Below are 23627 nucleotides of genomic sequence, written 5' to 3'. Positions count from 1 at the left end.
AAGTTGTTACGTGGCAAAAAAGTGTAGAGACATATGTGGGAATGCTTCAAGCATTTTTAATTAACTAAAACTAATAAAAACTACCTGATCCACCCTGAAAACTAGTTAAAACCAACTAAATTCAAAATGCAAAACTCAAAATGAAATAAAAACTAACTAAAAAGAAAATTCCAAAACTATAATAACCCTATTATAATGCAAAAAAGAGAAAAAAATATGCTACATCTACTCACCACGTTCACATCCCATAATCTCAAGACGAAGATAAATGCCATTATGGAAATCATGCGGTAGCAGGCGGACAAACTGAGCCGACACCATCCTGTCCAATTTGATCTCAGCGACCCCTCCCTCATTGTGGTTACCATAAAAAACCTGGCGGAATAATGATGCACATGGTAGAAACACATCATTATCATACGAACAACAGTGTGATGACCAAACCTTAGCTCTGGGTTGTGCGTCAGTCACAAGCTCTTTGTAAATATACCACAGTCTTCCATCTTGGCTAAACTGCAGGTATAAACTGGAAACGTATGTGTCAAACACACCGCCCCCCTGGGTAAGAACCCCTGGAAAAGGAACAAGGTGTCACTTAACAAATTCAATGAGAAACATATGCTTGACAACATTACGCATTCAAAGTGTTGTGAAACGAGCACGGCCAGGTCTAAAGGTGCACCAGTGATGTTGTATGCTTTCAGCAAGTCGATTTGTATGTAAGGGCTTTGTGTGCTGCTACTGTGCCCTTCAGGGCTCCGCTGTGGTAGATCTTTATACTCCTCTGGTTCTGGACTCCAGCCCTGCACATGCAAAAGTCACAGAGAGCAGCATTAACTCATTCAAACCCAAAAACGTATTTATATGTTTTTTTATGCTCGAGCACACAGAAGGCTTTGATGCTGCCTCTGACATGAAGAGGTCGTTTGAAGCAATGGTAGTTATTACAAAAACGACCAGCAGGTGGCAGCAGAGTATAAGAGATCAACCAGGGTTCAGGTTGCAACAAGCAATAATAATGATGATGAAACTTAGCTATATTCTCATGCTAATTGCTGCAAAACGGAAACAGATACAAATGTACTTTTTTTCTCCTGATGAAAGAAGAGACTTTAATCTTTCTTTTGGTAGGTTCCATGTTTTCATAGTATTAGAACACTATATTCCTTGCAAAATCAGTCAAAATCCAGTAAAACAGCCGGGAGCGAAGGGGGTTGCTTCAGTGAAAATGGCTGGGAGTGAATGAGTTAAAAATAAAAAACATACAAACAGTATTCCTTATTTACCTGAAGGTCTGTGTGGGGGTCCCAGCCATGAAGGCGAGCCGCTTCAGGGGGGTGACCGCTTTGCTGAGATGACGCACGGAAACTGGAGGCCGGCAGAAACTGAACGCCCAAAGGAGACCAGCACTCCTCTGAAAAAAGATGATCGAAAAAAGATAATTACGGTAAAAATTCTCATGAAACTGTCATGTATTCATTTATATGAAGTCACTGACCACCAGGAGGGAGCGGGTAGGTGGGCACCGAGGGAGTGGTGTCCTTTCCTGGCTCGGAAGTCACAGGGGAGGGTCTGACTGTCACTGCGGAACTTTCATTACTTACTGTGTAGAACATTCAATATAACTCAAATCAGTGACGAAACACAGCAACACTGCAATATAGACTCCTCACAAAAAAGTTTTGGGTGAAATTTCAGGATAAAATAAAACAGAAGAGAGAGACTTTAATTTACCTTGACAGTAACAACATGTGCCACCCTCTCCGGGAACGAGACTCTGGCCCTACACGAATTGAGAAGTGAAAAAAAAAAGGCATGGATAAACATGCAGAGATTCAAACAAATGATAACAAATACACTACTTAAAAGCTTATTTTAAGGTAAATGCCTCAATTAAATTGACTACACGGATTAGTCTATTACCTGAGGGCATCCAGTAACAGCGTACGGACAGTAGGGGGAGCACTGCACCGATAGGTTGGGCAAACAATGGCACAAGTGGCAATGGTCAGCCCGCCATCTGTCTCCGACAGCGTGGGACTGACCTTGGTACTCACACTCGTCACAGGGGTCAGTCTGACATCTGTGAACACGCGGATAAATAAAATGTGGATTGTTATCAATTGTGAACTGTTATTTTTCTCAGCACTACACTTATAATGTATTTCTTTAGGCAAATCTTGGTGCTAAGGAATTATGTCAAAGTGAGTTGAGAATTTCAATTAAGTAAAAAAGTAGTGCTTTGGTGGCATCTTGTGGCAGCTTGGTGCAACAGAAATAAATTGAAGTGAGTTGAGGAGCTTCAGTTTGACAAAAGTAGTGCTTTGGTGCTATATTGTGGCACTATGTTGAACTGATCTGACGAGCTTCATTTTTGTGGATGTAATTTAAGCAATGCCACTGTTCGATCAGGGCTCTTAATGATTAAATAAGTGACCTGAGCTAGGCCGTTGTGTCGCTGTGACCTGTCCTGGCTTGGCGCCTTTCTATTTATGTGCACTCTGACACATTTATCCAGTTGAAACTAGTTAAGATCATCAGGTCACACATTTTCATATGGGCAAGGCTGAGCCGTCCATTGTGTGGGTGGGCGGCCAAAACAGTATAAGAGTAGAGACTATTTAGAATAGATTAGACCTTCTTCCGTATTCCGCAGATAAGGCTCCGCAGCCGTGCACTCGATCTTTCTGGCATCCAGTAAATAGTTCAACTGAGAATATGCAGTCTCCTGGTTGTTATTATTTATATAGTGAGCATTCAAGATAAAAGAACCGGTTACCATCTGAACTTTACATCACCATAATCAAAATTGCGTCAAAATCAGTCAAAGAAAATAGGAATAAGGACAAGGCTGCATACCGACGTGCTTTCCGGTAGATCCCTCTGCAGGTTTTCCCATCTGCATGATTACTGGGGTTGATTGGGCTCCGGAATGACCACTGGACACTCTGCACACCACATGGCCCCAAACACTCCCCCCATTCAGACCATGACGACCAGGTGCAAAGTACTGTGAGTGATTGGGATAAAAAAAAAAAAAGGGCAGGGGGGGGGGGGGGGGTCACATTAATGAGTTAAGATAAACAATAAGCAAAACAAAATAAACCCTTTTAAGACTGACCAGGACAGTCCGGATTGGGGTGGCATTGCTGAGGTCTTCCTCTCTCACAAACACAAATCTCACAGTCCACCTTCATCTGCTGACCTGGCCTGTAGCGCACACCTGCCAGCTCACACATACACTCCTCTGGCAACACGCACTCCTGTGTGTGACTCATTACCTGCCCCTCTGGACACCAGCAGCCTGGGAAAATATATTACAATGTGTAAGATTTGAGAAATTACGCAAGATTTGAGAAATAGATCTAGGGTGCCCTCAATGGGTGACCTGAGAAACAGGGTGCAGTGGGATCGCAGGTTGTCCCGCTGCTGATGTGGGCACAGGACAGTGGGCAGGGGGAACAGTTGTGTCTCACCAGGCCTGTCGGACAGCTGCTGTTGAAACAGCCATCCTCAGAACAAGGCTCTGAAATAGAGACAAGCGGACAATGTCAAGATCAATTGTTGCTATATGCATATCTAGATTACAAAAATAGGTTGATGAAGTTTTTAAATTCCAAAACTTATTCTGAAACCCATCAAGTAAGTATGTAAGCATTTTGTCAATATTTAATAAATATCAAATCCCACTAAATGGATGGATACGGAAAAGGATTAGGGCAAGTGAAGAGGAAAAAAAAAGGTTGGCAGGATTCTGACTTTAATCTCAGAATTCTGCCTTTAAAGTGAGAATTCTGATTTTAATATCAGAATTATCCATTGATAGCCCTACGTCACAAAAGTTAAAATTTTCATTTTAAAGTCAGAATTCTGAGATTAAAGTCTTAATTCTGACTTTAAAGTCAGAATTCTGTGATTGGATTTCTTACTAATTTCCAAGCTGAGGTTGGATGGTCCTGGAAGCTGGAAGCAGTCTCGGCCTCCATTTTGAGGCAGGATGCAGTCTCTGTGTCGGATCTGCACTCCTCCGCACTCGCTGGAACAATTTGACCAGCTCACCCACGGAAACCACTGACCATCAACTGGATAAGACAAAACACTTTGTCAGAATCATTGTGCTTTCACAACCGTTTTACTCCACATCCATACCAGGGCAAGTGATGTTGAAGCACTGCTGCTTCTGGACATCCTGACCCCGACAGTGGTGCAAAATGTCTCCGGCTGGGCAAAATCTGAGCCGGATCATGGAGCCTGTCCCGCAGGTTTTGCTGCAGGGGCTCCAAGAACCCCAGGAGCTCCAACTTCGACAACCCTGCTCATCAGTGGGACCCCCAAGCGGCGCTAGTGAGGAGTCTGGACAGTCTGCCACACCATTACACATCTGAATAGTAAGGTTATAAGGAGTTAGATACCTAAAATGCAGGTTGGAGCAAGATTATCAAAAATGATAATTATTAAAAAAAAAAAAAAAAAAAAAGATGAACAAACCTACCATGTTGAAAGCTATACAGGAACCGTCCAGACATGTGAATTCTGGGCAGGAGACTGTTGTATTCCTATCACCGGGGGGTGCTGGTGAAACGCTTTTACCTGAACATCAACATTTGACATTTGCGTTCTGTTTTCTACCACACTTCTCAGACTGTACCAATAATAGTATCTTGTGACAACTCACCACACACAAGCTCGTCATCACCCCGCGGACAATCGGGGATACCGTTGCACACTTTTGACATGTTCACACATGTGCGATTGTCACATGAGAAGCTACCTGGGCATGGAGGGATCCGGGCAGAGCCTAGAAGATAAACACAATGATCAAAGTCGGCCATGTCCTCAGTCAACTTTTGCAGTCAGGTGACATTACCGCAGTTGTCTATGCTCTCGTCAGATGCATCTCTGCAGTCTGGGTTGCCGTCACAAAGCTGCTGGTAATGAACGCACTGGTCACCACTGAGGCATTGCACTTGGCCAGGACCACAGAATGAAGGACACTGCTGCTCATCACTGCCGTCCAAACAGTCGGTTTCGCCATCACAGTGCCAAGTCTGGGGCACACATTGCCCGCCGGTGGCACAGGCAAACTCATAGGACCAACAAGCTGTAGAGGATGGGAAAACATTTACTATTATTATTATGATTATTATGATTATTATGATTAGTATGATTAGTATGATTAGTATGATTAGTATGATTATTATGATTTTATGATTATTATTATCATAATCATTATTATCATCATCATCATTATCATCATGATCATGATTATTATTATCATCATCATCATCATTATTATTATCATCATCGTGATCATGATTATTATTATTATTTTTTATATATTATTATTATTATTATTATTATCGTCGTCGTCATGATCATATTATTATTGTCATCGTCGTTGTTGTTGTTATTATTATCATTATTATTTAAAAAGGAAGGCTTGATTTGAAGCAACCAGACACGCAAAGCTGTCATTAGACCACGACTTGACATATTTTCTTGGTAATTTCAGCAAGATAATGTGGTGGGCAGGAAAACCAACAATGGAAAAAGCAGCTGATTTTTATGCATACACAACATGCTGGTGCTAAAGGCGACATATTGTATTGCTGAAATGTTTTGTCAGCGTGGCTGAATTCCCCCAGAATAATTATGGGACACGCTGGGGATTTTCTTTATGCAGTGGATTCATTCTGGAATGATTATATAAGTGGATAGGGGAAAAAAAGCTGTACGGAGATAAAAGGGTTGAAGGGAGACAGTTCAATATCAGAATTGCAAATCGTTTTTTTAGGTACACAATGTTGAGCCCCGACGTGTGCTGACACAGAGATAAAGCTCCATGTTGTTTACGTTTATTTTAATAGTGTACAAAAAAAAAATCATAACATTTTAACAGTGTTTTGCATTATTGGGTTATGGATGTTGATGTTGCCAGTTGCTTATGCAATTACTATGTCCCTTATGATAATGTGAAACTGTGGTCAGCTGCTATGTAGTTGCTATGCGCCTATATTAGTCATCTTAGTTTGTCTAGTCACTCTTATTTGATCATATAGGCCTTTATTCTGTCATATATAAGTGTGCATTGCCCTGGAGAGGGTTACTAAATGACACTTTTGTCAGTACGCTGCTGGCTCGAAAGTAAGCCAAATTGGGTGAAATAGCTTACCCAGTACTGGGTCTACAGTAAAAGGGAGAACAACAATTCTAGGTTATTTATACCCAAAATGGGTCGAGGATTTGACCCTGCACGTTGAGTCAGGTTTTAATCCAACAAGAGGTAATAATTTCCAATACTTACAATTAAATTTACTTCAACTCACTTCAGCTGTTGAGCATGTCCAAATTCAATTTGCAAGCCAATCTGCTGGGTCATAATAATCAACCGAATCTGCTCAAAATCCACAGCTACCGAGCGAGTGGATTAGAAAAACGATCCTTTTTTTTGTGTGTGTGTGTGTTTATCATATCACTACCTGAGGTAGGCACAGTCGGGGTCAAAGGTGAAGGAAGTGGCGTTATGAAAGAGTAGCAGTTGGTTCGTTTTTCATCCTCTCCAGCCGGGCAATCTCGTATTCCATCGCACAGCGTAGTTATGGAAACACATGTGCCATCACCACAGGCAAACTGGTCTGGTCCACATGTCACTATATATAACCCCAAAAATAATAATAATAATTCTGAAACACACTTACACACAATACTAAAATACTCTGACGCTCACTACTGAAATCATTTTTGCTGATATACAATACCGCACCTCAAATGTATTATTTTACAGGATGCTTCAAATGCTTATTTTACCTCTGATTGGACAGACAGCTTCATCTGTGCCATATGGGCAGTCTCTATGTCCATCACACACTTTCTCTGCAGGGACACACTGGGCCCCTGGGCACTGAAATTCTGTTTGTGCACAGACACACCTAAAAACCAGTGGAAAAAATTAATACTATTTGTTACTAGGAAACAAAACAAAATATTTAAAGCTGAAACTGAACTGTGTTTATTTATGAATTATTATTTTGTATTAACTATTAGCAGATCTGCAAACATACCCCCTTTCATCACTGAGATCTCCGCAATCATCGTGACCGTCACATCGATGAAGGTAGAGAATACATCGGCCTCCAGCACATAGGAACTCCCCTTCATCACACACCACACCACAATCTGGGCCAGGAAACAGAATTCATCACAGTAAATAGGAGTAGGACCTCATTCGTCACATATTAGCTTGATAAGTACATTTAAATGACCCTGCATATGATAGCAACTATTTGTCAATACACCAGTTGCGTTACCTTGCTCATCTGAACCATCGGCAAATCCACAGTCTAGCCGTCCGTCGCATACACGGCTGGCTGAGAGACATTTCCCACTGGCGCACTGAAACTCCCCTGGTGGGCACAGGGGCACTGGAGTGGCGGGTCCACAGAACTCCTCATCTGATTGGTCAGCACAGTCTGGGTGGCCATCACAACGCAAAGCCAGGTTCAGACATGGTCCACTGACAAACCCAACAAAAGATGCCGTTTCAGTGCATGGAGTTCTTTCTCGGTAACAATTCGTCATTTTGATGATGGTATTGATGCACTAACATCATACATTTTAATTATTATTATTATTATTATTAATGACAATTATTAAAAAATATTATTATGATTGATGAGGCCATAAATTCATTGAAAAAAAGATTATTAAAAATAAATTAAAAATTATCGTATTTAATCGCATGACTTCACTAGTTAACTCACGATTAATCACAAATTGTATATTGTTCTAAATGTACAATAAAAAAAATCTAGGTTTTCCTACTCTTGTTAACAGAAGTGGAGAAAAAAAAAACTAATAGAAAAGGTTAAAATAATTGTTTTACGTTTATAGCCGTCAATGGCAGTGAATGAGTTAAAAATAAAAAAAATATTATTAGTATTAATAAAAAATTTACTTGATAGAGTTAAATATTTATACTTGAAAAAGACACACAATCTGAATTGTGCGCCATCTATAGTCACTCTGACCCAGTAACTGATCATTTCATTGCTGCCTCTGATCTCATTGACACCAGGGTTGTAAATATGTTATATTTGCTGATATAAAGGAACTGTGAGTGAATGTTATCTAATTAAGAAGTGAGTTGAGTACATAAAATGTGTCCTTCATTACAATATAGATGACAAAGAGAAGAGCTGGCAGGAAATTGCCAATGCAATGGAGTATCCAGATAAGTAGTGAACGTCTGCATATTCGCAGTTTGGCATTTACAAATTACCCTCTTGCAGATTTTTATCCTCTATTGTTTGATGAAAACCCTCTTATTTGCTGTTTTTGTGCTCAGGCCGAAGCAATAAAATTTATATTTTGGTGCCCTCTTGTGCCAGGGAACTATATGTTAAGTAGAGGCATTTCATTAAGTATATAGTATAAATATATAAATAAAATACATGAAAAATAAAGACATAATAATAATAATATTAATAATAATAATTAATATTAATAATAATAATAATAATAATAATAATAATAATAATTATTATTATTATTATTATTATTATTATTATTATTATTAAATAAATATATATAGTATAAGTGCATAAGTTTTTTATTGGTCCCTACAAACACAATATTTTGACATCGTAACGTGTGGTATCTTACATTTTAAAAATCGATCCCGTGCTAAAGCAACGTGAGCGAGGGCCTACCTTGGCGCGCTGGTACAGCGGAAATGTTCCGGTGAGCAGGTGAATGGACAAATCTCATCAGAGCCATCACCACAGTCGTCTTCATTGTCACATAGCCATTGAGAGGGGATGCAGCGACCACTTACGCAGGAAAACTCGGATTCCAGACAGGTCGGCGGAGGAGGGGGGCAAGCCACCCCATCGCATTGCCACACACCATCTTCACAAGAACTGGATGCATATAAGCAGAAGAAGGCCACGGATTCGGTGTAATACAAAGTGTTCAGAAAACACATTTGGAATGTGAATTTCTTTATATGCGTTGACATGGACTGACCAGTTCTGGCAGTGTCGATTGACCGTAGTTCCAGGAGGAAACATGGACCCCGCCCACTCACATGGACATTGAGTAGGAACTGCACAGCTGTCACCTACAGAATAAAAAACAGATCATTAATGGCCTTCCAGAAACTTTATTTAATATTCTGTCTTGCAGTCTCGATTTGACGAAATGTGCCCCAAAATGTGTTTGATCAATCTTACCATATCGAACTGTACCAGCAGGACAGAAGCAGCCCTCCACACAGGAGAGGAGGTCACACTGGGAGTGCGGACTGTGCTGCACAATGGGGCATGAAGGGGAACAAGCTGGACCACAGGGTTCATAAACGAGCCCATTTTCACACTGCAGGGCTTTGACAAAACGAGAAACAGAGATCGAAATTTAGAAACAGCCTCCTGCAAAAACAGACCAATTTCGTTCTCTGTGTACATACGACAGAGCTCCTGAGACCGCCAGCGAATGTAGATGCCCCTGCGGTTACACTCCTCTGCATAGGTGGCGATGGCTGTGCACAAGCACTCGCAGTCCCCGCCAGAGTCACAGCTGAAAGTGAGAGGAGGGGAAGAGCACAGACCTTCACTTAGCGTTCACCTTTACTGCTTGCAAAATGATCTTAGTCTTGCTCTTTACAGAAGCAAAGGCAACCCAATTTGTACCCCCACAACACAACATTCTGATTAACTCATTCGCTCCCAGCTATTTTCACTGAAGCAACCCCCTTTGCTCCCGGCTGTTTTTCTGGATTTTGACTGATTTTGCAAGGCCCACACAATATTGTGTTCTAATACTATAAAAACATGGAAACTACCAAAAGAAAGATTAGAGTCTCTACTTTCATCAGGTGAAAAAAAGTATTTTTGTATCTGTTTTCGTTTTGCAGCAATGAGCATTAGAATATAGTTTCATCATTATTCACAAACCAGTTTTTTTGTAACATGGCCCTGTTTGATCTCTTATACTTTGTTGCTACCTGCTGGCCATTTTTTGTAATAACCTCCATTGCTTTAAGCAACCTATTCAGGTCAGAGGCTGCATCAAGGCCTTCTGTATGCTCTAGACATAAAAAAAAACATTAAAAAACGTATACCGGTAAATACATTTTAGGCAATATTTAAAATTGAATGTTTTTATACATTTTTGGGAGCAAATCAGTTAATACTGCATTTTTTTTTATGTGAATAGGCAGAAAAATCCACCCGTTTTTTTGCTACTTGCTTTTTTTTCCTTGTCACTGGATTACTAGTTTCATTTTATTTATTTATTTGAAATTCATTTTATTGTGTTCTCTATGCAAAATGACTTTTATGAGCAAATTGAAACAATATAATTGCCATTAATTTCATTAAATTTTAAGGAAATTTGATATATATGTCTTTTTTTTGGGGGGGGGTTTGGTATCAGTATCGGTGAGTACTGAAGATTTGAGTATCGGTATTGGTCTAAAAATAAATTGGTATCGAACATCCCTATACAATGTAGATGAGCAAGTTACAATCACAAAATAAATTTGTGGAAATGAAAATTTTGAATAACGTTTATAGGTCAGCACTAAATGTACTGAAAAGTTTGAGCAGAACTTGAATACACTGAGGTATTATCAAGGATCTTAATAATAGCTAGCACAAGGCAAAAAGAAAATAATCTGTATTAAGAGATAATAAAATATGAAAATATTTTTTGTATGGATCCTCAGCAAAATAAATACAGGTTAAAAAAAAATAAGAAACTGTAAACTGCCAGTAAAGCTACACACATTCTCTCTTTGGTAGACATAACAAAATGAATACTAATAAAATGTTGTTACTCACCCGCAAGCATCAAAGACACACCAGTCGTAATACTGCTGGAAGGGCACCTCAAGGTGGCAAGGCGAAAAGAGCTCCTGAGTCATGATGCCACATCTTTTCCTGGCCCATGGTACTCTGTGCAAGTTGACCTGTGCATAAATTGTCTTTTAATGTCACCACTATCAATCCATTCATGTTTTTGCCATTTTATCATTGTTCCTTTTTAGAGTCACACATTTCACGTGAATCGGTGCATCTTTGAACTCACTGTGCAGGGGTCTCGCAGATCTTGGTCTGCAACATCCGGGCAGGATGGGCTGACCTTCCAAGAATTCCCAAATAGCTCAGCGGTGGACTCCACTATGCCTTGTCGTGTGGTGAAGTCGTTCTCCGTGTCGCCGTCAAAGTTACCGCACAGGCCGCCGACGTTTCCCCGCAAGTGTGCGGCCAGACGCACGTACACGCGCATACCTGCAAGCAACATGCACTGAAACGGTTTAATTTCTATATTTGGCAAAAACAACACATCTGTGCAAACATGCAAAACCCGGATCTCGAGGGCCGGCGTCCTGCAGGTTTTGGAGGTTTTCCTCTTCCGACACAGTTGGTAGTCTTTAGTTTTTCATAAATATACAGAATTCAGCTTACACTTTTTTTGTTGCACTTTCCTGCAAACTCAACAGCAAACTTTGAAAATTGCGCTTGTAAAATCCTTTTCCCCCTCAGTTTTATACAGAATTGTATTTTGTTAGCGTCACCTCTGCCGTTGTGACAAAGCATCTAATCATTTTGACTTGCAGTGCTCACACAATGCCAAAGGGATGATGCATTGTAGGGGCACTGACATAGAAATTCAATTTTGACACATAGGTAAGCTGTTTTGGGAGAGATAAGAGCTTTTGCAAATGATCCATGGTGTGCAAAATCATTCCAGTTATTTTGGGCAAAAACAACACATCTGTATGACTACATAGTGAAAACACATTTAAGCGTGAGGTTCTATCTAGACTGTGTGTGATTCTTACCTCCATCCCACAACAGAGAGACCCCAAGTCTGGAGGAAAGCGACACAAACATGCCCACTCGTTCCAAAATCAGTCCACTTCCGCTGTAGGTCTTCGGTAGAGTAACTGGCATTCCATTAACGGTCACGGCTTTACCTAAATTAAAGATTAGATTATTGCAAACTCTTACATGCCGGTACTAAACATTTTACATGCACACTCCAATAATATGTTCTATGCAGCACCACTAGTCTAAATGCTGTATTTTTGGTCAATATTGCATTAGTGGAATATGAGGTAAGCAGCAAAATATTTAGTTTTTAGTTTTATAGTTTTTATCAAGATCAGAAGGCGGCCATTTTGCCACTTGCTGTCGACTGAAGATGACATCACAGTGGCTCAGGTTTCAGGTAACAACCAATCACAGCCTAGCTTCAGAACACAGGTGAGCTGTGATTGGTCGTTGCCTGAGCCCTGAGCAACTGTGATGTCATCTTCCGTTGACAGCAAGTAGCAAAATGGCCGCCCCAAGAGATGAATAAAAACGGCAGGATTTTGCTTCATAACTCATATTCCACGAATATAATATGAATCAGAATGTCATGTTTAGACTAGTTAGGTCACATAAAACATATTATTGTCAAGAAATGTTTAGGGTTGACTTCCCCTTTGATAAGATTTCTTACCTCTCAGCAAGTGGATGATGGTATTCCCCAGGCTGAGGGTAACGGACTTGGTACAGGTGACCCCGGTGCTTCCGCAGGGCACGTTCTCCGCGGTGACACTGAACAAACCACTGGTCTCTCTCGCCAGCACATACTGGCAGTCGCCCAAGAAAGAGAAGTAGCGACCATCGAACGTCACATAATGAGGGTCGCCAGTAGCCACACACATGCCAGCGCAGGCCGACTGGCTGCAGTGCCAGTGGCGCTCCTTACATACACTGCAAGAGGAAATCAAGAGATTGGTGACATTTTGAAAATAGATTTTCACCGATTAAGCAATCATTGGGAAACAAAAATCACACAGGAACAAAAAATACTGTAACATTGCATGCTTAAAGATGAAATAGAAACACATTTAGAATGATTTAGGAAATAAGCTTCTGGATGCTATTGCAAAATGGAAGTTTCATGCCAAACACTGATTGAAAAGTACTAGAGGTGGCAAATCCAGGTCGAGGAGGTAAAAATCCTGCCACAGTTTGGCTTTAGCCCATGGTGCTAGCTGGTTAGTGTTGGAAATCATTTCTTTGATTTCTGCGTGTTCAAATAAATTCAAAGTTGAAATCTGTGAACAAGTTTGCCAGCTTTATTTCAGATTCTGAAAGCCACTTGGAGCTACTGCTCAATCATGCAGCTCACCCACAAATGTGTTCTTCTCAAAGTTCATGCATGCATATATACAGAAAACGTTCCCTCCCCCTTCATTGACAAAGAAAGTACCTTTTGGTCTATCAGAACATGTGACATTTCCTGTCTAAACAAGTCTACACACCCCCTCTCCCTATCTTAAACACTTCCTCAAGGATGTGGGCAAACACCTTGCTCCCGCCACCTCCCTGCACCAGGGACCCCCCATAAAACTCCACACAGAGCACAGCCCCCGAGGAAGAGACTGTGCCCCCCCTTTGATCTTGTCCTGTCAGCAGAGTGAAATACAATCAGGCCATCTCCCATTGAGTTCTTTCAGTCCTTAACAGATGTGAGGTAAATTATTGGCTTCCTAGATAAACTATTGAACTCTGTAGCAGCTTCGCACCAGAGATTCCCGCATATCTGCCCTGTAGATTATTCAGATTAAGTCAGACACCTCACTTCCTTAGGGGGAAAACCAGACCACATTCTACTAACATATGGGAATAGTTTTACATATCTAACTAAAATCAAAAACACTTTGAAGAATATATATTGAAACAGAAAACAATGTTAATAATTCAACATTAGCTCCCTAGCTAGCTCCCATGGTGCTTGTTTACCTTTTAGGGAGCTAGCTAGCTAGCAGCAGGGGCTAAAGCCAAACAGGGTTTTTAACTTTCTGGACCTGGATTTGCCACCTCTGAAAAGTACATATTCCAAAGGCTATCTTTATTCATTGACACTGTGTCTAAATACCACGTGTTGCAGTCTTTGGTGATGGTGTCATTGCTGTAGTAGAGGCGGCCATTATGGCGACACGGACACTCGGCAGGCAGGACACACTGATCGCCCTACAGGAAAGAGAACATTCATGTGAAGGAAAAACTGCAAAAAAAATAAAATAAAAAAATCTATACTCTATATGGAATTCAATCATTTAGAATTGAGTATAAAATGAGAAAAAAAACATATATATATATATTATTCAAATATTAATTAAATATTTCCTGCAATGTAACGGGGAAATAATTCAGGATTACCTCTTACATACATAGAACTGAAACAATCTCACACATTACTGAACTTTTTTGTAAGCCTTTCAGTGGCGTCTATATGAGAGCTTTTTCAGTAATGTATATGAGAGTCTTTCAGGATAATTTAAGAGAGCGTTTCAGTTTGATGTATGAGAGCATTTCAGTCTGATGTGTATTTCACTTGTGTGTGTGTGTGTGTGTGTGTGTGTGAGACGGTATCATGTAAAAAGCATTTCTGTTGCACGTGTGAGCACAAAAAAAAAAAACTAAATATTTTCAGCTTTTTTTGTTTTAAGAAAAATAACAAGAAACCTCTATTTTTTTTTTAACCCAACATAAAATGTAGATTTTTTTTTTTTAAGCTTGATAGCTTGCATTAGTTTTGATATCACTGTAACAAGGTCATAAATTCCACCGATATTAAAGCAAAACAAAGCCTAAAAAGCAAAACATATCACATAACAAAACTGTTTGCTTTGTCACATTTTCCGGTTCAAAAGTTGAGTTTTCACCTACAAGCAATACAGTCCCATGGGGGCACACACAGCCAGATAGGGGCTCTCTGCAACTCTGGAGGCCGGAACCTTGCTGCTGACTTGGAGGGTCCAAACTGGAGCACGTGAGGAGGCAGGAACGTGGAGCGTAGATCAGAGAGCCGGGACACTTGTTGAACTCTTCACAGGGGCCCTGCGTGCAATTAAAACGCCCCTCCTCACACACACTGTAAGTGGAGAAGTCAGGGACCAGAAGCAATAAAGTTAAGTACGGTGTTGTGTTTGGAATTTTCATAATAGATATATGTGTAATTATTCACAGTAAGTATTATACTGTGATCCATAAATTTGCCAAGAGCGACCATCACAGCTGCTTTGTGGCGAAGAGAAGCAATGAAATCAACCTATCCTGTGGAAAGAAGCAGGAACATAGAGTGATTTCATCAGAGCTCTTGCGCCACCAGATGCAAGGCTTTGAAGAAGGTGTGCCTATATCCATTTAATAATTGTGGCAGACTCTCTCTTCGCATCAGGGACTTTGATATTTACATTCAAAAAATTTATGTACAATACATCTACTGGGTGCCAGATGCCATTTTTTATGTATTTTTTTTGCTGAAAAAGATAGTGAGGGATGCTCGAGGAATAGCAGCACTTGATTTCAGCCTGTTTATAAACTTTTTTCACCATGTGCTATGATATATTGTACTCTAAAATGTATATCACATTGTACTCTTTGTTGTCTATGTATTTTCTTTTGTTTTGCTTTGTTTTACTCTGCTGTCTGTTGCCATTTTGATTTGATTTAGCTTTTAGTGACACCGTTTTCAGCCTCAACAAGAAGTATTAAGAGAAGGGAAGAAGAAATATCCAGTATGTTAAGCTGTGCACTTCAAGTGGCATAAACTGCGGCTTACTTATTGATTATTTATCGCAGCTAAAGTGGAGCACAGATAGTGGTTTTTTTTATAACGTGCAGTAAAAGATAGCATCTGTACCCTTGGTTGAACAAGACATTATATCGTTAGCCTAATAGTGTGATTGTTTAGTTATTTTTAACTTACTTTCACAATATCAATACAAAATAACAATATGCTTGGTAAAAAAAAAAAATCCTTTATGGCAATGCAGATTAAAATGAGTTGAGGAGCTTGATTTAGACAAAAGTGTGCTTTACCACCATCTGTCATCTGTAATTAATTATAAACCTTTTAAGTTGGGGCGGCATATATTCACAGATTTCCACTACCTGTGGAAGGGTGCGACATGCACTACTGCTAACAAAAACAAACAAACATCCTTAGTCTCATAAATGTAATCTTCGATTTCAACATACCAGATGTTACAGCTGTTCTGAACGATATCCCCCGCTAGATATGTCTTGTCTCCTTGCACACAAGGGCACATCGTGGTGGGCACACACTGGCCTTGGTAGTCCTGCACTAGTCCTGCAGGACATTGGCAACCTGGAACACATAACTCGTCACCACCGCCACCACTACGACCGTCATCATCACAGCTCCAGCCGTGCTGCAGGTCCGAACACTTGCGGCCGCATGCTCGACCGCACTCGCGATGCACCTGACCCCCGGAACACTGCACCGCTGGGGAGACAGGAGGAAATAGGCTGTGAAAATAAGCATGTTGATCATTGGCAATGAGAGAGTTACCGTTTTTCTGCATAGGTTTGCCCCCATTTCTTGAAACTGAGATGACATTTTCAAAACTGCAAGCTCATTTGGTCAAACAGACTTACATTTGCGCACAACCAGTTCATTAGCAAAAGCACATATCTATCACAAAACTGGTCACCCATGCTTCGCTCCAAGCTCCCAACGACAAAGATCCTTCTCAATTGCTTTGGCTTATCTGCATTCACTTAGTGCTTTTGGCAAAAGTAACTTGGATGATTTTTCACAACACCATGGATCATCTGCAAAAGCTCATATCTCTCCCAAAACAGACAATTGAACAGATGATTTAGCATATTATGACTTACACACTGAATTCCTGCTGACATGTTTTGGAGAAGACAGCCATTAGACTGAAAAACAACAAATCCACTTCGATCAGCAAGATCTATTCATTTGGAAAATGTGCTAAATGTGGGCACATTGTGCCAACTGTAGGCTAAATATACACAACCATTTGCACAGATCCACTGAGGCAATTGAGACATGTACTAAGACATTGGCAATTTGATGAAAGCAATGAAAAATGCCATTCAGTTGGCAACAATTGTAAGGGGATTTGGGGATTTGTCCATGGTGTTTTGAAAATGTCATCTCAGTTTCAAGAAATGTGCCAAACCTACGGAGAAAAACTGTAAAAGTTGAAACAAAGAGAACAAGATTGGCAAGTGTTGCAATAGCTGCAGGTTTGCTTCGTAATGTCCCGCTGTATTTTAGTTTATTGTTTCATAGATAGATAGATAGATAGATAGATAGATAGATAGATAGATAGATAGATAGATAGATAGATAGATAGATAGATAGATAGATAGATAGATAGATAGATAGATAGATAGATAGATAGATAGATAGATAGATAGATAGATAGATAGATAGATAGATAGATAGATAGATAGATAGATAGATAGATAGATAGATAGATAGATAGATAGATAGATAGATAGATAGATAGATAGATAGATAGATGTTTATATTTTACAAAATTTCAGCCAGGAGTTTATTTACGTGACATTTGACTATAATTCAAATAAGGCCTTTTCACTCTGCACATAACAAAGCGAAGTACACACACTGAAAGTAACAGTTAGAATGGCCCTGAGTTAATGCATTTAATTATTGACCTTTAACATAGGAATGCAATTACTATCTGAGGTCATTATAATTTGTAGCTGTAGTTCTACTTGGGTTCTTCCATACTTACAGCAGAAGGTTTGATTACGCCAAAGGACAGCGATACCCTCCTGGGCACAATGTCTGGCGTAGGCAGTGAGCACTGTGCAATGACAGGCCTTCTGGGGCGCACAGCTGCACACTTCGGATTGACACAGGCGGAAATAGTGCTCCCTCTCCACTACGTCGTGGCATGCCTAATGGAGCAGAAAGAGAGGGAATGGGACTTTGAACTACAAGAAGCAGGTGTACATTGCATGGGTCATTCCAAAATTGGAGGGCATTTTCTGTCTTCCTCATGAAATTTTATATAAAACAAAAAATACAGAAACACAAACACACACACACACACACACACACATAAAAGTCAGTTTAATTGACCCACATAACATTGCAAACTAACCTGGAATACGCTGCTATGTATGATGACACATAATATGTCAGCATAGTGTCTTTGCTGGGTGTAAGTCGTGCAGGGGTCTGGAGGGGCTCCTCCAGGTAGAGTGCAATGTCCTGTGCTGAATTTGCCAGCAAAGGACGACACACTGCTCTCCACGTCTCCTTCTGGGGTCATAAAATCATCATGCTGATTCCAGGTCAGTGTTCCACAAAGGCCTCGCACCTACAAGATAAACACAAAATGAAGGCATTTTGTCAGATAGGCTGACAGTGAAATTGACATGAAGTCTACCTTGTTTGTGAAATGAGGCTGCAAGGTAATGATGGCGAAGGGTCCATCTAGGTGCCAGAGTAGCTGAGCTCCAAAAGTCTGGATTAGAAGAAAGGCAGACGACACCCTCCGCACGACCAGGTCCGCGGTCACCACGGGCAACGGTTCCCTTTGGCCATTCAACGTCACTGTGCCTAGAATAAACAATGTAAATAAACTTAAGAGGAATTCTAATTTCAAGCTAACCAAATAATGACAAAACATCAAAATGGCTTTTTATGTGATCCTTTTTTTCTTATCCATTATCCATACAAAACGTTAAGTCCACTAGCTTAATGCTAACATATAATGGGAAACACCATACACAGGCTATCATCCTGTGTATGGTGTTTCCCATTATATGTTAGCATTAAGCTAGGGGACTGAACGTTTTGGTGTTTAAATACAGTATACCTTTAATTGTCTTTTGTTTTATGTATCGATTTTACAGTAAACATCAGCTGGGAGTAATTAGTGAACAGCTTAAGACAAGCACGTGTTGCCTTTGATTTGGAAATCCATACGGGCAAGTCTTTTTTTTCTTTCCTCGTGACGTAATATGCTAGCATTCTATTTCATGACAGCAACAGAGTGAGAAGAGAAGCTAAAAATACTGTAAAAAGTGTGTTGTAATAAGAGTGCAAGAGGGGTAAAACAAAACAAAATGGCCTCTATGTCGTTCATTTTCACCGATTGTAGATGGGTGATAAATGTACTTTTACATTACAACAGATAAGACGTCAAGTAGTCCATTTTATGTTTCAATTTTTTCTATTTGTTTCTCTCCTATCAGTGCTCAATGAACAAACTCACCAGTGTCTGTGACGGTGACTGTGGTGCGAAGTGCTGTAACGCTCATCTCTATTAGGCAACCCAGGCCTGGTGCACCGCCTCCTCCCCCTGCTGTGCACTCGCCAGAGCGCACGGTCACCACTAGCTTTCGGTCGACGTAGTCCTGAAAACACATTGATGCACTGAAGCGATATGGACAACTCAAGTAAAAATGTCTTCTCTGTAATAAGGTCAGTCAAAACCAAGGATTATTACTTGGATTCTTCCGATGCAGCTTTTGGACGGAATCTAATCTGTTTGCACCAGTGTACTTAATTTGTCCGGCGAATATAGTTTTCTTACCTCCACAGTGGTAAAAGGACAGTCTCCTCCTTGTAAGGAGTATCTCTTTTTGTCAAAGGTGGTAACATGGAGCGCTCCCACCAGACTGCACTGAGCAGCACATTTCTCCCCAGTGCATTGCCATTGACCTTCTCTACAAACGCTATATCAGGAAAATGGAAAATGTCAACCCAAAAAAAAAAAGGCGAATCGAGTGACAGAAAAACAAAAACACACTTCCACCTCACCAGGTGTTACATCTCTGCTGTATCTTGTCCCCTGACTGGTATGTATGTCTACGATGGAAACAGGGGCAATCATCTCTTTTCAGGCACTGTGCCCGGTGAAGATAGAGTCCTGGAAGACACTCGCACCCTCCAACGCACTCCTCCCGGCATTGACCCACGGACGCAGCTGGCCCTGGGGGTTGGGGGGATGCACAGCTAGGGGGACATGAGGACACACAGTCTGAAAAGACTTGCCCTCTGGGACAGACGCGAGCTGGGGAGATGGTAGGAAGACAATGACAGATTTTTTTTTAAAGAAGTGTGAATGAGAACAAGATTAAAAATTTAAGATTATTTGCACATTCATCCATTTTCTGTCCGTTCTCCTTGCAAGTAAAAATAATCTAAGTCTCGTCCTCCTTCCTTGTCTATTGTTTATTAAATGTTCTAGGCTGACTGAACCTGACATTTGTCAAAATGAGTGTGTTAATTTTGAGTTCCTTTAACGCCACGATTTTTTTTAAACGCGTGATTAATGACCGCCCCTCAAAATCCTGTACTGGGGGGATTCCAGTCGCAACGCAGCAGACATGACCTCGTCAAAATTGAGCAGTAATAAATTTAATAATAATGCATATATTTGCGGAGACTGGGGTCATGTTGTATTTAACAATTTTAAAAATGTGCAGAAGTTACTTCCTGTTAAAGATTAGATAGCTCTTAATATGAAAAGAAAAATGCACTGAGCTGCCACCAACGTCTTACAAATGCAATTATGCCACCTAGTGGCAGAAAAAAATGACCTCAACACAAATCAATATCACACTCGTTTCTTTTTCATTTTAAATACATTTTCTGATTTTTCATGAAATAATAAATGACTAAAAGATGCAGCCATATTTCCATTATTTTCAAATTGTTCCACTTTTATGTAAACAAGCAGTTAGATTTTTTTTATTGTACATTTAGAAAATATATAAAATTTGCGATTATTCATGAGTTAACTATTAGTCATGTGATTAATTACGATTTTTAAAAAATCATTGCATAATACCACTAATTAAAAAAAAAAGAAAGAAAGAAAGTGCTTTTACAATTTAATTCAAAAAATTATTTCCCCCCAGTCTCACACTGTGCTCCCCTTAAAGGGAGCATAACTAACTAAATAGAAATAGCATAACAATGATGTTAATTTTATTACCACATAGGGTGCCTCGCCTCCAAATTATGATGACATGTTGCTGGGCACACTCTCGAGCATAGCTCGCCAGTGTGTCACATACTGCCGCTTCCCTTTCCTTGGGTGGCAAGCTACAGAAAAGATACAGGCATGTATCTAGGTACGCTGCTGGGTCCAGCTGAAAAAGAGAGGGAAAACACAAATACTGTACTGCAAACAATGGAATGACATGATACTGTAGTGTGGTTTTGCGACAACAATGAAAATACAGAAAATTAACTTTCGCCTCATATATGATGCACAAGTAGCATGACGAAATTTTGTTAGAAAAAGTTGATGTTTATGTGTAAGACAGCATTTGCAAATTGCCATCAGAGTGAACACTCACACGAGGATGGCACTGCGTGAAGGGGCTTTCGAGTAGTCGATGACACATGGACTCTGCTTGCCTGCGCAAGGCAGCATTTCCCGTGACGTCACAGCTGTGTCCCAGCTCCGCAGCATCATTGCAGACCTTAAAAGAATATGAGGAACAATTAGAAATCTTGAAGTAATCAACAAGCATTTCATTCGAATATGGAGCAGTACTTCATTCTGCTGGTCAGGAACTTTCCACGAGTTGCCAAAGCTAGCAGCGTACTGGGAAACGGTTCCTCCCATGGTGGTGAAATCATCTATAACAAACAAAGTAAACAAATGACACCACCATTGTAAAAGTCAATATCATCACTTTTTTTGTCAAAGTTGAATTAACGCACCATTTGGGTTGGTGTTGTAGATTCCACAAAGCCCTCTAGTGGCTGCCAGATGCTCAGACGTTACTGTCACATAGACAGTGTTGACCATGTCAAACTTCATCCTCACCCCGAGGCCACTCTCCACAAACACAAAATCTCCAAGCCAGTGCACGCTCACTCCTACAAATGGTGAGAAATAAATCACTGAAATAAGTTGGTCTGGATGTCAATATCGTCACTGTCGAGCAGAAACTTCCTATACCCAAATTTGGCCAATTTCACATTTTGTCGCAAATCTATTATTTTAGTCATCATGTGAGATCTGTTATTTTATGTTATTGTACATTTTGCTTCACTTGATGCATTTAATCCCAAAAATGTGTAAAAAAGTGTTTTAATACTTTGTCCTTCTCTCCTAAAAACGTGTTTCTTTTTTTATAAGCAAGAACGTATAGAAAGCTTTGATGCAGCTTCTGACATGAAGAGGTGGCTTAAAGCAATGGTAGTTATTACAAAAACGGCCAGCAGGTGGTAGCAGAGTATAAGAGATCAGCCAGGGCCATTTCTGCAACAAGCTGTTGCTGATGCAGTGTTTTCACAAGGAATGTGAATATTGATGAAACTTAGCTACATTCTAATGCTAATTGCTGCAAAACAGATACAAATATACTTTTCCTTCCTGGTGAAAGAAGAGACTCTAATTTTTCTTTTGGTAGGTCACATGTTTTATAGCAATAGAACACAATATTCTGTGGGCCCTGCAAATTCAGTCAAAATCCAGTAAAACAGCCGGGGCGAAGGGGGTTGCTTCAGTGAAAATGGCTGGGAATGAATGAGTAAATAAATAAAGATGCCATATTGTTAGAATACATGTTGAAGGTCCTCGAACAAATAATTCTGTTCTTGTTAGTTGAGTGACTGCATACCATTTTGAAAGAGGGGTTCGCCATTTGGAACATGAAGGTTGTTGAGGGTTACATTTCTCTCATTAATTGTAACCAAATCAAGGCCCATCATTATCCTCAGAGCCTGAAAAAAACCATTAAAACATTGCGCTGAAAGACTTTACTGAATGCAAACCAATGCAAATTTCAACTTTAATTCATTCTACTGTGCAGTCAGCTCGTTAAATATCTGAAGATAGTCCACTCGCTAGTTAAATGAAAACCTTTCATACCTTACTGCAGTTTCCTGCACTGACACAGACCGTACTGATGTACACTGCCCAGGTCCCATCAGTGGATGAGGCCAGCAGGTAAGTGCAGCTACCCTGGAAGTGGAAGTGCTTCTTGTCAAAAGTGCGATAGTGGGATCCACCCCAAGACATGCAGGTGGCCGAGCCTTGAGGCGCCCTGGCGCTACCGAGGAGACCCCCACGTACTAGCGGGGAGAATTGCGAGTCTAGAGGTGTGTGGAAAAAAATAGGATCGAGTCATAAATTAAGCAGAGAAGAATGTTATATCCATTGACATTCATAATTTTGGACCTGGTAGGAGCGTATAGGTGCAGGATAAGCAGGTCTGGTCCGAGGCATTTTTCCAACTTAATCCCCACTGGCTGCTGCAGCACTGCTCCATCGTCATTTGGGAGGCGTTGTGGACTCCGGGGAACTCCGCACAACTCCAGGTGGAGTAACACTGACCATGCATTCCTACACCTGAGAGGGAGCGGATAAACAGCTGAAGGTCGTAAGGGACATTTTGCTTGAGTTTGAGTCATCTTATTGTTGTGTGTTGTTCACACTTAATGGACAATTTCATTTTAAATATTTTTAATTATTATTATTATTATTTTTTTTAATTATTATTTTTTTCATTTATTTGTTTGTTTTATTTGTTTTATTTTATTAATTAACAAATTATGCATCATTTTGCACAACACAAAATCAAACATACAGTCATTGCATCTTGATAGAATTTATGAATGCATTTATTTATTTTTTTATTTAAAAACAAATTATCTTACCATCTGTGCACCTTGGTCCACTCCAACCTTCACAGCACGCTCTCACTGTCTTGTTCAGCATTTGACTTTCCATCACTGGCAGTCTGATGTGAGTACAAAAGTTCATATTCATCTTTATCAGCTGTAAT

General features: G+C 40.2%; 1 protein-coding gene across 2 annotated transcripts in view; it reads right to left on the bottom strand.

Moving 5' to 3' along the window:
- Nucleotides 1–23627, bottom strand: part of sspo (SCO-spondin) — a 73568-nt gene that overhangs the window by 46503 nt on the left and 3438 nt on the right. Inside the window, exons 3-46 of one of the 2 annotated variants that reach the window (XM_086065953.1) lie at nucleotides 23500–23582; nucleotides 23021–23191; nucleotides 22712–22935; nucleotides 22461–22563; nucleotides 21556–21714; nucleotides 21386–21471; nucleotides 21186–21311; nucleotides 20819–20975; nucleotides 19639–19891; nucleotides 19412–19553; nucleotides 19091–19232; nucleotides 18260–18432; nucleotides 17972–18190; nucleotides 17600–17765; nucleotides 16044–16311; nucleotides 14730–14934; nucleotides 13936–14030; nucleotides 12508–12764; nucleotides 11843–11977; nucleotides 11086–11288; nucleotides 10839–10966; nucleotides 9464–9573; nucleotides 9231–9380; nucleotides 9025–9118; nucleotides 8709–8918; nucleotides 7308–7513; nucleotides 7062–7176; nucleotides 6808–6929; nucleotides 6480–6650; nucleotides 4868–5101; nucleotides 4676–4798; nucleotides 4493–4590; nucleotides 4150–4381; nucleotides 3930–4082; nucleotides 3389–3526; nucleotides 3122–3304; nucleotides 2860–3010; nucleotides 1924–2083; nucleotides 1735–1783; nucleotides 1499–1603; nucleotides 1287–1414; nucleotides 683–803; nucleotides 445–572; nucleotides 234–375 (exon numbers count right to left, since the gene is read on the bottom strand). In XM_086065953.1, coding sequence (XP_085922079.1) covers nucleotides 234–375; nucleotides 445–572; nucleotides 683–803; nucleotides 1287–1414; nucleotides 1499–1603; nucleotides 1735–1783; nucleotides 1924–2083; nucleotides 2860–3010; nucleotides 3122–3304; nucleotides 3389–3526; nucleotides 3930–4082; nucleotides 4150–4381; nucleotides 4493–4590; nucleotides 4676–4798; nucleotides 4868–5101; nucleotides 6480–6650; nucleotides 6808–6929; nucleotides 7062–7176; nucleotides 7308–7513; nucleotides 8709–8918; nucleotides 9025–9118; nucleotides 9231–9380; nucleotides 9464–9573; nucleotides 10839–10966; nucleotides 11086–11288; nucleotides 11843–11977; nucleotides 12508–12764; nucleotides 13936–14030; nucleotides 14730–14934; nucleotides 16044–16311; nucleotides 17600–17765; nucleotides 17972–18190; nucleotides 18260–18432; nucleotides 19091–19232; nucleotides 19412–19553; nucleotides 19639–19891; nucleotides 20819–20975; nucleotides 21186–21311; nucleotides 21386–21471; nucleotides 21556–21714; nucleotides 22461–22563; nucleotides 22712–22935; nucleotides 23021–23191; nucleotides 23500–23582 — 6818 coding nt within the window. Of the gene's footprint in view, nucleotides 1–233; nucleotides 376–444; nucleotides 573–682; nucleotides 804–1286; nucleotides 1415–1498; nucleotides 1604–1734; nucleotides 1784–1923; nucleotides 2084–2859; nucleotides 3011–3121; nucleotides 3305–3388; nucleotides 3527–3929; nucleotides 4083–4149; nucleotides 4382–4492; nucleotides 4591–4675; nucleotides 4799–4867; nucleotides 5102–6479; nucleotides 6651–6807; nucleotides 6930–7061; nucleotides 7177–7307; nucleotides 7514–8708; nucleotides 8919–9024; nucleotides 9119–9230; nucleotides 9381–9463; nucleotides 9574–10838; nucleotides 10967–11085; nucleotides 11289–11842; nucleotides 11978–12507; nucleotides 12765–13935; nucleotides 14031–14729; nucleotides 15101–16043; nucleotides 16312–17599; nucleotides 17766–17971; nucleotides 18191–18259; nucleotides 18433–19090; nucleotides 19233–19411; nucleotides 19554–19638; nucleotides 19892–20818; nucleotides 20976–21185; nucleotides 21312–21385; nucleotides 21472–21555; nucleotides 21715–22460; nucleotides 22564–22711; nucleotides 22936–23020; nucleotides 23192–23499; nucleotides 23583–23627 lie in introns of those variants that run through there. The other variant, XM_086065952.1, reaches the window with a different exon arrangement.

Source organism: Leptonotus elevatus, chromosome 21, assembly GCF_054856555.1.
Source record: "Leptonotus elevatus isolate MCC_2025b chromosome 21, RoL_Lele_1.0, whole genome shotgun sequence".
In the NCBI taxonomy this organism is placed as follows: Eukaryota; Metazoa; Chordata; class Actinopteri; order Syngnathiformes; family Syngnathidae; genus Leptonotus; species Leptonotus elevatus.
This window is presented reverse-complemented; position numbering and strand designations above follow the sequence as displayed.